This window comes from Meles meles, chromosome 14, assembly GCF_922984935.1.
Source record: "Meles meles chromosome 14, mMelMel3.1 paternal haplotype, whole genome shotgun sequence".
NCBI classification, from domain to species: Eukaryota; Metazoa; Chordata; class Mammalia; order Carnivora; family Mustelidae; genus Meles; species Meles meles.
Window position 1 is genome coordinate 57408163 of NC_060079.1, and position 13154 is coordinate 57421316.

General features: G+C 38.3%; 1 protein-coding gene across 1 annotated transcript in view; it reads left to right on the forward strand.

Annotated features, from left to right (window-relative positions):
• The first annotated feature begins 568 nt into the window (after positions 1-568).
• Positions 569-13154, forward strand: part of NDFIP2 (Nedd4 family interacting protein 2) — a 63952-nt gene continuing 51366 nt past the window's right edge. The window contains 2 exon segments of the mRNA XM_046028324.1: positions 569-596; positions 753-1147. Coding sequence (XP_045884280.1) covers positions 569-596; positions 753-1147 — 423 coding nt within the window.

Sequence of the window (13154 nt, forward strand, 5' to 3'; positions counted from 1 at the left end):
GCCTTCTTCATTCCAGGAAGTAAAAGAAAAAAAAAAGTAAAAGAAAAAAAGTAAAAGTAAAAGAGATAGCTGGGCCAGATTATGTGGGATCATAGTTTTCAGGGCATAGAAAGCTGGTCTTTGGGTTAAAAGATACTCTATCATACTCTTCTACTTCCTAGGGAAATACGCTTTGTGGCCTTTGGGAGATACACATAGTAGGTCATGTATGGTTAACCAGACAATGAGATGGTCTTACAATGTTGCATACAAAGTGATTCCTTACTGTTAAATCCTTCGAAATTATTGGAGTATGATGACAAAACAGCCCTATCTTATTATTTTTTTGTATCCTTCTAGTAACCTACGGCTCTCTAGAGGCTTCCTTCCTACGCGAGATATTAAAGCTATGATTGAAGAGTCCCTGTTCGATTCTTAAAACTCATACTGTAACCAAGAGAGGATTACCCTTAGTGAGGTATCCCTTACCTCCCTAATGATTTTCAATGCGCGTTATAGGAACGCCCTAGAGACGGATCTCCCTGCATTCTCCTATGCTGGGTGGGTAATTAGAGGACGTGTTGGGTAAATGGGTGACCTGTCCTCAGGTGTTCTGGGTATGCGTTCCCTTTCTCCTTAACTCTGGTCTCTGCGTGGTGTGACCGTGCCCGCCGGTGCTTGCGCGAAACCCGTCCAATAGAAAAGACGCATTAAGGCCGGTGATATTTTTTTCCGTTCTCTTTGCCACCGCCCACTCTCGAAAACCTAAACAGTTCCCGGGACTTGTCTTACTTTTCCATCTCCTCCCACCAAACCCAACCCCACCCCCCCCACGCCGCTCGCGACGCGAAAGGGACGCCTGAAGACCCAATGAGCATGCGCAACCATTCTGAGCATGCTCAGTAGCGCGCGCGGCGTTCTGGGGCTTCACCTCGCGGTGGCGGACGCGGAGGTTTCCGCGGCTGCTGCGGGAGCGACAGGAAGTGAAGCGGCCCGGCCGGGCAACCGCGGTGGCAGAAACAGAAGCGGAAGGGGCGCTGCGGCAACGACGTCGCCGACGGGGGTGGACGAGGGGGTCGAGCACCGAGAGGACTCGCCCGCTCGGAAGCCGGATCCCGAGCCGGGCAGGATGGATCATCACCAGGCAGGAACTGGCCGCTACCAGGTGGTGAGTTCCTGCGCCCCCGTCCCGACCTCCTGCCCGGCCCTGGACCCGGGGACTGTTCCCGTGGACGACCAGGGAGTCCCCTTATTCGGGCTGAAAACTAACTTAATTTTATTCTTTTTTTTCTTTACACCTCTCCTTTTGGAGCTTCCCTCCGACTCTTTCGAGACCCCTCGACCCAAGGCTCCTCCTATCTCCCCACTCCTCTCCCGCACCGTATACCTCGCTGTAGGACACCCTCCGTCCCCCGCTTTCTACAACTTATATTTGTTTTACTTCTCACTTTCTCGATCATTTCCTTATTCCCTGGCCCAGTCACATCTGAGACATTTCCAGTGGATTGAGTTCATATATCTGCTGGGAAGATGATCGCCGTCATAAATGGAGCGGGTAGTGGGGAAGGAGGCGTAAGCGCGATGTAGGGTGGGATGTGGATTCGGTGAGAAATGTGGGTTGAAAAAATTGTGTAACTATAGAGGAGAATGGTGCTGATCTCGTGTCTCAGCTCTAGTTAACCTGTCATTTTGTCCTTCTTCATTTTGTTAGTATTAAAAGTGACTGTTTTTTCCTTTTCCGACTTTTGTGGGGGGGGGTAGGAGAGGAAACAGAAGTTTTACTAGAAAAAAATGGAAATCTTGTTTGAAAAATTATTTTTCATTAAATACAGGGTTTTCTATTCAACCACATAAGCCTTTGTATGTTAAAATGAGTGAAAAGTGTCCCTCTCTGTTTTCAGTGTCAATTTTTCAAACGTAGTTTTTTCTTTAGTGCTAATTATGGTCCTGGAATTGGAGGTTTCTATTGTAAACCCTCTTACAAATGGACTCAGCAGTAGTTGACTCTATTGTTAAGTAGGTAGCCTGTTAACAATATAAACTTTCAGATAGTAATTAAGTTAAACCTTTTTACTGAGGAAGAGGAGGAAAACGTTAATATGTAGCATTGATGGTGCAATTAATAGTACTGTTTGTGAAATTTTACAAATATAGAGCAGATTTCAGTCTTAAGTATGAATTTGCACATGTGAGCCTTAGTTATGAACTAAGAATTTCTTTTAATAATTCCATTTTGACAAATATGAAGGCTACTGAAAGATGAAATCCCAACCTGTGATTTTGCGTTTTTCTGAGATAAAAGCTCATGATGCTTTCATTTCATGTGCTTTACATCTTGTAAATCTTTGAATGATCTGTGTTGAATTTTGTGAAAATTTGTATTTTCAGAATGCTTTGGAAAAAATTGCTGCCAGTATGGAAGTCATTTTCCGATTGTCAGTGTATACACTTATGATAGTTTATTTTTTGTTTTTAAAGGTATTCTTATTTTTGCAGATGTTAGCAAAGTAAAATTCAGTAGGTTGATATTGAATACTATTTCCATTGTCTTTTTTCTAATCTCTTTTCTTTCTTGTTCCTATTTTTTCCCTTAAAGGCATTAGCTGATTTGAAGTCTTTCTCTTTGGGGATTTTGCTTATCAGAATCAACCATGTTCTCATACACAAGTCACTACTCAACATTTTTAACTGATATAGTTGTGCCTTAAAATAATTTGTTATATTGTCATATTTGCTTTCAGTAGTTATGACTGGTTGGGACTTGACTTAATTATCACGAAAAAAATTACACTAATGTTTTAGGATATTTTTTTCCTTTTCTCTACAACAGTAAGTGGACAATATCATATTTTATTGCATTTTCCCCCCTCAATTGGAGATGTGTCCTACATAGACTTAGAAATAGACTTTGATTGGGTGGAAGCATTCCTTCAGAGCAGAGGGCAAAAATTTGTTATTTTTAAAGTTACTGTTCACTTTAAGTAGGTATGATATTGATTTGTTTTCTTTGTAAGGCAAAGTGTTTGGGAATCTAAGCATAGTATAAATTTGGATGTTAATTCCTGTTGCTGTGTAATTACATGATTATTTCATTTGTCTCGTGTAACTCTTGGTTTTGTTGAGAATGGCCTGATGAATAATTATATCTAGTTATTCCAAAGAAGCAGCTGAATTGGTGTCTAGTAGACTTTTTGTCTAGGGAAAGATCTGCAGCTCTGGTTTGTTTATGTGATGAACACAACTGCTGTGTGGCTGTCTTTAGCTCAGTTTTTTTGAAAACTCTGGAATGATTAATAGATCATTGAGCAGCAGTAAACAGTTTCAGTTGTGTGTTTAGAGATGACTAAGTAGGAGACAGGCACTTTGGGGTGAGATAGTATGTGATGTTAATTTATCACTGATTGATAGAGTTAAAATTTAGCTTTCTGTATTGGAAAGCTGGTGGTGATGCCCAGGACCATCAGAATGACTCACTATCATTAACCTGCCCAGGTTTTATGTGGAAACTGGTTTTTCTGTGGTCTTTTCTTCCTTTCTCATAAATGTGGATCGAATTTTGTTAAGTAAAGCAGTAGGTAACAATGTAGAGCTGTAAAAACCTTAATTATTACCCTTCTAATTTCAGCCAAAGCTAGGTATGCCCTATAGTTTCCTTGTGTTATGAGGAATTAAGTCTCGTTTGGTAGAAAATGAGCAATGTTGCCAAACTATGTAGTAGTTGCTTTGGCTTGAAGCTGTTAGGCCACATTCTAACTTTGATGTTCTCTCTTTTGAAGGATTATGTACCTGAACCAAGCTGACTACTGAGGTTTCAAAGATAATTCTGTATACAAGTCAGGTTGGCACTGTTGATTGTAGCAGTAGTTTCCCAAACTGTTTTCCAGAATGATGATAATAGATGGTTCTTAGAAGATTTATGACCTATATTAGCGTGTTAAAACATATTTGCATATTAAAATCATGAGAATTCTGCAGTAGAGACAGTCCTTTGGATTTGTTTGACCTAGCTCTTCCTAAATTTTGATCACGGAATTTTGAAGAAAATTTTAAGATTATCATTTCCATAATGTTAATTTTTCTGTGAACATAATGAAGTTTTCATATTGCAGGGGTCTAGGTACTTTGGTCTTGTATCTGGAGAATTAGAGTTGTCCTTGATAAATCAGCTGCGAGAAGATTAAAAAAAAACCACATTTTAAAGGTATCTGGGCTTGTATTTATGTTATGCTCTTTACAGCTTGTGGGTGCTTAGCTTATTTACTTTACTTAACATTTGAAGCCTCAGTTTCATCATATTAGTACCTACCTCATAAGGATTAGTACGAGAAGTATGTGTTGTAATATATGTAAAAGATACAATACAGAGGCCATTACATGATAAATAATAATATGAGCAATGTAAGGTATATAAAGTGTTATATATATTTCAGTTTTTATTTGTGACCACTTTTGTGTCTCTTTTTTTACACGGCAACATGAATATCAACTAGTTTTTTGTTGCTCATTTCAGGTACTGTGCGAAGTCTTAAGATTTGATTTTACCATATTTATAGACTGATAAGTTAGTTTTGTTAATGTTTAATTGTCGCTAGCAGAAAACAGGAGACTTCCAGATCAGAAACACTAGCATTATTACTCATAGCACAGCAAGCTGCATGAACGTCAGCATTTTTATGTAGGTTTTCCTTATACCCAGGTCCCATGAAGGTGATGAGTCTAGATGGATGCACGTAGTGGGTCACAACGGAGTAACTCAGGACCAAGGCTCCAGCACTTTTTTAGCAAGCAGCAAACATTTTAGCCAGCAACAAACATACTCTCCCTTGGTGTATGGTTATGTGCTGTGGTAACCTTGACCTTCTTTGTTGCCTAGGTGACTTATTACAAGAATCCACTCAGTATCAGGAAGTAGATAAGTTTTGCAGACTTTCACACTCAGCAAAAATAGGCAGGGACAGTCAGGCCTATGGCAGACAGCCTTACTCAATAGTACACGTTCTGGATGAGATAGTAGATGGCCAGTTTTAAATGTAGTCGTTACTTTTGTTTTCCATGTTAAAGAAATATTTCAGTCTCTTATATTGCTCTCTAGTTTTTGCTTTCTTGGGTCACCTCTATTTCTTTGATCCTTACTTGTTTGTTTCCTTTGAATTTATCAGTATTCTTTATCTGGTTTATATTATTACCACACCACTTTTACATCATCGGTGTTGCCCGTTGCTTAATCTGCTTAAGAGGTATTTTTCTGTGTTCATCTTGCTTGATTTCTGTTACATTGACACTGGGAACTTCCTTTCTCTTTGAAACTCCTTATTCCTGATGGGAAGAAGCTTTCTACTATTCTGTGACTTCTCTTTGTGAACTCATTTTTTACTTTTTTAATGTTAATACTGTCTATGACATCAACTATTATAAGGGCCTACTTACTACTTTTTTCCTTCATCTGACCATCCTTCCGTGTCTTTTGCACTGTGAGTCATATTTGTAGAGCATAAATTAGTATATCATCCTTTTTATTGCTGAATAGTATTTCATTGTATAAATTGAATGACTACACTACAGTTTATTCATCCATTGCTCTGTTGATGGACATCTGGGTTGTTCCCAGTTTTTGGCTATTATGGATAAAGCTGGTAGAACTATTTTTGTACAAATCTTTTTATCAACATATATTTCTATTTCTCTCGGGTGGAATTACTGGGTAGTAGGATAGGTGTACGTTTACTTTTTTCCAAGACTTTTTTCCAAGTTGTATATTTTACACTTATACCAACAATGTATGAAATTTTGGTTACTTCACCAATTTGCCAAATCTTGGTGTGGTCAGTCTTTTTAATTTTGGCCATTTTGATTGGAATTTTGAAATCTAAATTTCTGGTTTTCAACATACAAGTTCCTTGAATGGACCTTTCCATACCTGTAAGGTGCACTGTCTGAGCAGTTCCTCCTCTTAATTTTTAGGCACTAACTTCTCTTTTCTAGCAGGACCTCCTTATTCTTCAGCCATGATGTATTCTCTTTTACTTCTTTGATTTTACGTATGTTTATTTCTCATCTGCAACTCTGTACCACACCACTCTGGTTTGTTTGCCTGTTCTTAATGTAAAATCCCCTACAGAACTGTAATTGGAAAAGGGAGAGAGGGCGAGTTACTTGTATCTCATCTGCATCAAGACAGAGAAAACTTGAAAATCACAGTATTAGAGAACTTGTTATAATGAAATGGTTTTGTGTGTCTTTCTACCTTCTAGACCTGGTGTATTTCAAAGGTGCTTCAGGGTACAGGGTTCCTGTGAATGTCTGATTTTTATCTCAACTTTAAAATAGGTTTGAAACTTATAAAAACTGTAATTGAGGAAATTCACACTCAAATCTATTTTATACCAAGTTTCCACAGTTTGAAGACCAGTATTATGTTGTGTGTTGCCGGATTAATTTGTTTTTGATCAAATTAAAGTTTCTCTGGCTATTTCTTTGCTTCTAGTGATATTAAATGAAAGTGTGTCACTGATTTGATTGATTGAGGGCAGCTCCTTTTTTTTTTTTTAATTGTACAAATGAACAAGAAAACGTGTTGGTGAGGATGTGGAGAAATAGGAACCCTTGAGCACTTCTGTTGGGAATACAAACTGGTGCAGTCACTGTGGAAGACAGTGTGGAGGTTCCTCAGAAAGTTAAAAATAGAACTCTGCAATTCAGTAATTGTACTACTGGGTATATACCCCCAAAATATAAGAACATTGATTTAAAGAGGTACATGTATCCTGTGCTTATTACAGCATTATTTATAATAGCCAAATTATGGAAGCAGCTCAAATGTCCATCCATAGATAAATAGATACAGCAGATGTGTGTGTGTGTGTATACATATATATATAAAATGGAATATTAGTCATAAAAAGAATGAAATACTACTATTTGTAATATGGATAGAAATAGAGAATATAATGCTAAGCCAAATAAGTCAGAGAAAAAGAAATACTGTGTGATTTCACACTCATATGTAGAATTTAAGAAACAAAACAAACAAAAAAGAGCAAGACAAATCAAAAAGCCCGTTCTTAACTATAGAAAGTAAACTGCTAGTTAACCAGAAGGGAAGTGGGATGGGGGATGGGTGAAATGGGTGAGGGGGATTAAGAGTACACTTACCATAATGAGCACTGAGTAACGTATAGAATTGTCGAATCACTATATTATAGACAACTGAAAGTAATGTTAACACTGTTAACTGTGCAGGAATTAAAATAAAAAGCTTAAACCTTTATTAAAAAAAATAAAATACAGATGAGTATACTACATTAGCACACCTAATTGATGCTGAATCAAATGCTAGCTATTGCTTAGGCATATTTGAGCAGTACATGATCTAGTAATGACCAAAGATTCATGCAGTAACAAGTAAGTGTATTGGAATTATGTCATGAAAAAACCACATTATAGTTTCTATGCTTATTTTATGTTTTGAGTGCCTCTTGTCAGATTTATGCTTAAGTTAAGGTATGGGAACAGTTTTTGGATATCATTATTAACTATGAAACAGAGATCCTGAAACTCATTTCTTCAATGTATAATAATTTATGAAGTATCTCTGTCTGCCAAATTCTGTTTTAGGTGTTGGTGAATAAGACAATAGCCAAATGTTGTATGGCTCATACTTTGGTGGAGGAGGGGGTGCAGATAAATAAGTAAGCATAATTTCAGACAGTACTAGATAGGTTTTTGTTTTTTTTTTCTAAATAAAGCAGTTGTGGAATAAGTAATACATTTTATCAATACTAAAGTAGCAATAATAGAACAGTAATGACTTTGCATTATGTTAGGAATATGCTGAGAACTCTGCTAAGCGCTTTACACATATGAGTACATTTTTATCCTTAGACTACTTCTGTGAAATAGGTGATATCCTTATCCTCCCTTTGCAGATGGGATAAAATGAGACATAAATAAGACATAATAAGACATCAAGGCTTAGCCTTGATGGATCTGGCATTCAGATTTTGTTTAGTTTTATATTGTTTTGTAAAAAACAACTGCATATGCTGGCATTTTATTATGTTTCAAGATTCTCTGGGTTGGCTCTGATCAATAAAGAGGTTCTTCTGCTCCATGTGATGATAGCTGGGGCTGCACCATTTGGGGGCTTGATTGGTTTGGAAGGTTCAAAATAACTCATTCAGTTGGCTAGCAGTTGATGGTGTTAATTGGGAGCTCAGTTGGCACTGTTAACTGGATTATTTCAGTTCTCCCCTGTGTTAAAGTTGAAAGTAGTCATAGGTTCGGCCCTACTCAAAGGGAGAGGAAATAAACTCCATCTCTCAGTGAAGGAGAGGCAAGCATATACATGCAGGTAAAAAATTGGTGGTGACCATCGCTAGAGATGTCACACCAGTTGGTTTGACCCCTCAGTTGATTGGAATCAGGATAATCAGAGAGCTTCATCCATCTGAAGAATATGACAGGCTAAGGCTGATTGAACTGTTCCAGTTGATGAGTATTTCAAGTATGATAGTAGCTTATGGTGAAAATTAGTTTGTTGGCTTAAGAATGTGAAGAAAACTGTGTGGCTAGAGCAAGATGAAGGGGGTTGGCTCAGAGTGAAATGGGACAAACTATAGAAATTTTATGAATTTGACAGAGGAATGGAACTTTCATTACAACTGTGGTTTATAATTTTTCTTTTGTGAAAGCAGTGAATTCTAGCTCCATAATTTGCAGGTCCCAGGGCCAAATGAAAATATGGAATCCTAGCCTGGGGCAGGGAAGCCATTTCCCTTCCCATAAGTCTGCTGTCTGAACTCACAGCAGACGGACAACTCCCAAGGGATTGCATCCTCCATGCCAGGACTTGCTCCACACCTGAATCAGCCAGAGGAGGAGACCTTGCTGGTTTGCCTGTGGATGTGTTATGTTGATGCCAGCCTGGAATGGGAGTGGTCGGTGCCTTGTTATACCAGAACCAGAGGGTTCAGCTGACTGAGGATCTTTCCTGGGGAGGCAGACTTACGGCTTCTTAAGAGCCCTGGCATATGCACTGTTGTCCCAAGTGGGGTTTACTTATAAAACTCAGATTCAGAGATAAAATTATTAAACATTTTAAGATGGTGACCATAGAGCATTAAAGCCCAAGTATGGGGCCTTCCTGAGGCAGGGTTCTTAGTGACTACACTGATCATGTGCTCATGGGGATGGCCCTGAAAGTCGTCTTATTGTGGGGGCGGGGGTTGGTGGTGGTGATGAGACCAACTTCTGTAAAGGGCTGGATAGAAAATATTTTAGGCTTCCCAGGCCATGTGGTCTATGTCATAACTTCTCAAATCTGTTCTTGTAGTGCCAAAGTATCCATACTTAATACATAAACAGATTAATGTGGCTCAAAAACAGTGGGCTAGATTTGGCTTGCTGGCTATAATTGCCCATGTCTGATAGAGATGTTATGGTAATGTACCTTAAACAGTCCTGAAGCTTGGTCCTGTTGCCAGATGCTTCTAACAAACTTTTTATTTCCTCCAGTCTAGAAGCAAACCCTTAGGAATGTGGTAAGGTTGTTTTGCATCACTTACTTCTACCTGGTAATCAGTCAGCCTGTTCAGCAGGCAGCCTGCTGAACCCCTAGAATTGGGGTAGAGATGAATGGGTCGTGGAATAGAGTATAACATTTTTCTGTGAGAATGGCAAAGATGAGCTTCTCATGTCTGGTAGAATCTTCATTCTTTTGGAGTGGGCTCCTCATTGAGGCCATTCTTGGCCATTTTATTTAAAATAACTATACCCTGGGGTGCCTGGGTGGCTCAGTGGGTTGAGCCTCTGCCTTCTGCTCAGGTCATGGTCTCAGAGTCCTGGGATCGAGCCCCACATCGGGCTCTCTGCCCAGTTGGGAGCCTGCTTCCCTCTCTGTCTCTCTGCCTACTTGAGATTTTTCTCTGTCAAATAAATAAATAAAATCTTAAAAAAAATAAAAAAAATAAAATAACTATACCCTTTTCACAGTACTCCCTAACCCCGCTCGCTGTTTCAGTTTTTTCCATAGTACTGATCACTGTCTGATATTCTAAATATTTTGTGTATTTAATTCCTACCTCTTCCCTTCACCCCGGGTGTAAACTTCATGAGGACAGGGATTTTTGTCTCTTTATTTTATTGCTGTATCTTTCAGTACCTGGCGTATGGTAGGCATTTAGGAGTATTTGTTAAAAATGAATGAATGAATGAGTGTTGCTAGCTCAAGACCAATTTTGTACACTCAAAATCTTTCTTATTTTATTCTGTTTTTATACTTGTTTTTCATTGCTACTAAGACTTGGGGTGATGGTGGTGGTGGTAGTAGTTGTGTTTGTATCTGTATTAGTGTAAATTGCGTAGTCTTTCTGTGTGTGTGAATGTGTGTGTATGTGTATGTGATTGGCACTCCCTGGAGTTCAGTATAACCTGTGAAGCCATATGCAGTGGCCCTGCTTAGTCTCTTTTTTTAATTGTGGAGTTGTGGGTACTCCTTTGATTTTCTCATCTGTTTTATATTATAATGATTACTTCATCAACTATTTTCCTTTTATTCTTTATGTCAGACTTACATTCTAAAACATTGTCTCATTGTATATCTATTAATAGTATTTTAGAATTTTATGTTTTTTAATGTATGTAGGCCTGACTTAAATTTAAACAGCTATGAAATACATTCTGCTGACATTTATTAAATGTAAATTTACTGACAAGATCCTTGTAATTAAGACTAGCCTAACTAGCATGTGATTGTAAATCATCCTGCATCTGTGTTTTAACAACCATGTTGTTATGGTTCCTTCCAGAGTTTGATTACTTAGCTGGAATTAAGGTGTGGATAAAATTCTTGTTAAAGACATGCTAAATGCAAGTTGGGAAATGCTGCAATGGTCTAATATTTACTATCAGATTATCTCAACGGTTTGACTTGCTTACTTTAAGATTTGTTTGAACATGAACTGTTTAATATTTTCAAAGTTCAGGAATGTGCTCTGGTTTAGTTTGTCTATGATGTTTCTCTAGAATTACCCATTACATTATGTAAAGAAATTGTGCTGTTTCGTGTAGGCTTTGAGAGTTAGGAAATAAACTGGATGGTTTTACCTCTTTAATTTTGAGGTGCTTACGACTTGTAGGCATTAGATGTTAGATTGAAGAAATCCAACAGTGACAGTTTTTATAGAACATTTGTTCTTACTTAGAGCTTTCATTTATCAACGTGACTTTTTGTGTGATTTCCCTCCAAAAAGGAAGGACTTTGAAATAAATCTTGACCCTTTTTAAGTTTTTGTTTGTAACCTTTAGAGAACAACATGAGCTTCTGCTTAGCTCCTCCCTGCTTGGTTTGTTATTGCCCTGCACATGGGCCATTTTTTTTTTTTTTTTAAGATTTTTATGTATTTGAGAGAGAGATTGCAAGAGAGAGCACTTGCAGAGGGGAGAGGAAGAGGGAGAAGCATACTCCTTGATGAACAGGGAACCCGACACAGGGCTCGATCCCAGACCCTGAGACTATGTCCAGAGCCGAAGGTAGTCGCCTGACCAACTGAGCCACCCAGGTGCCCCCATGAGCCAAAGTTTGAACTATATTACTTTCATTCTCTAGCTCTGCGCCTCTCTAACCACCACTCTAAAACATGCTTTCTGGCCTTTTGGCATTTGAACATATTATTCCCCCTTTTCCTTTTCTCCCACCTTTCTCCAGGATTAATTTCTGTTCTTTGTTCAGATCTGTTTAAATGTTCCTTTTTTCCAGAAAATCTTCCTTCACCCGTTGCTCTCCCTCCCCACGTTGCTCTCCCTCCCCCCTTCATTTCCCACCTTTTACTACCAAGTTCTGTGTGTTCTTTAACACTGTGCATTTATTCCTTTCCTTTCTTTTTTTCTTTTTATTTTTTTTGAGATTTTATTTACTTATTTGAGAGAGAGCATGCACTAGCTGGAGGGGGTTGCGTAGGAGTGTAGAGGGAGAAGGAGACTCCGCTGAGCAAGGATCCTGATGTGGGGCTCGATCCTGGGACTCAGTGGGATCATGACCTGAGCCGAAGGCAGACGCTTAACCAACTGAGCCACCCAAGTACCCTGCACTTACCCCTGTCATAGTTCTTATTCTATGGTATGTATTTTGTAAACTCAATGGGAAATAGAGCTTAGGTTTCTCTTGTTTATTAGCATAGTTCTCAGCCAATTTTAAGTGCATACTACATACTTATTGAAGAAATAAATGAAAGTCTTTCTCAGTGACATCAAGTGTATGCATGAGGTTACTGGTGTATTATCCTTTATTTATGAAGTGAATGGTTTTGTCGAGTTAATGTTAAAGCAACAACAATGTATTGCCTAGCCTATACAATGATATTCTTGGTGTCCATAGTTAGGGTAGATATTTTCTTTTTAGAATAGCGCTGAGGGATTATTTAGATGAATTCTGCTGTTTTTACTGATTCGTCATCTGACTGATGGCTTATGTTTGCAAGATAGTTAACTATGGTTAGGTTATTTGGTCTACCTATGGAAATAAACTGTTTCCAAGTATGTAAGTTAGTGATCATTTTCTTCAGCCTTTTCGTTTTAGAGAAGATTGACTGAAGGAGGGATTAGTCAAAAAGCTCAGAGGACAAATTTTACTTTATTACTGGCAAATATATCAGTTAAGTTAAAATGTTACATATGATGTATACTTTATTAATATTAATATAAAATAATGAGAAATATGAGTCTCCTTTTGTCCTCCAAGCCTTTCTCTTGGGAAGAAAAAGAAACAATCTTTTTAAGCTGCTTTAACTGTGTTTTTAATATATACGTATATTCATTTATTTGTTGATTTATTAACCTTACAGTTGACTGTTGGACAGTGTGAGGGTTCGGGATGCTGCCTGCTTCCCCCACCCCTCGTCAGCCCAGAATGCTTGTATAACTTGACTCCAAGACTTAGCCTACTGTTGACTAGAAGCCTTAATGATTACCAAACATTTAATTATCACTTATCTTATGTATGTATTATATACTGTATTCTTTTTTTTTTTGAAGGTTTTATTTATTTGACATTGAGATAGAGAACACAAATAGGCAGAGCAGCAGGAGAGGAAGAGGGAGGAGCAGGCTCTCTGCTTGGCAGAGAGTGTGGGGCTCGATCCCATGAATCTGGGATCATGACCTGAGCCAAAGGCAGCCGC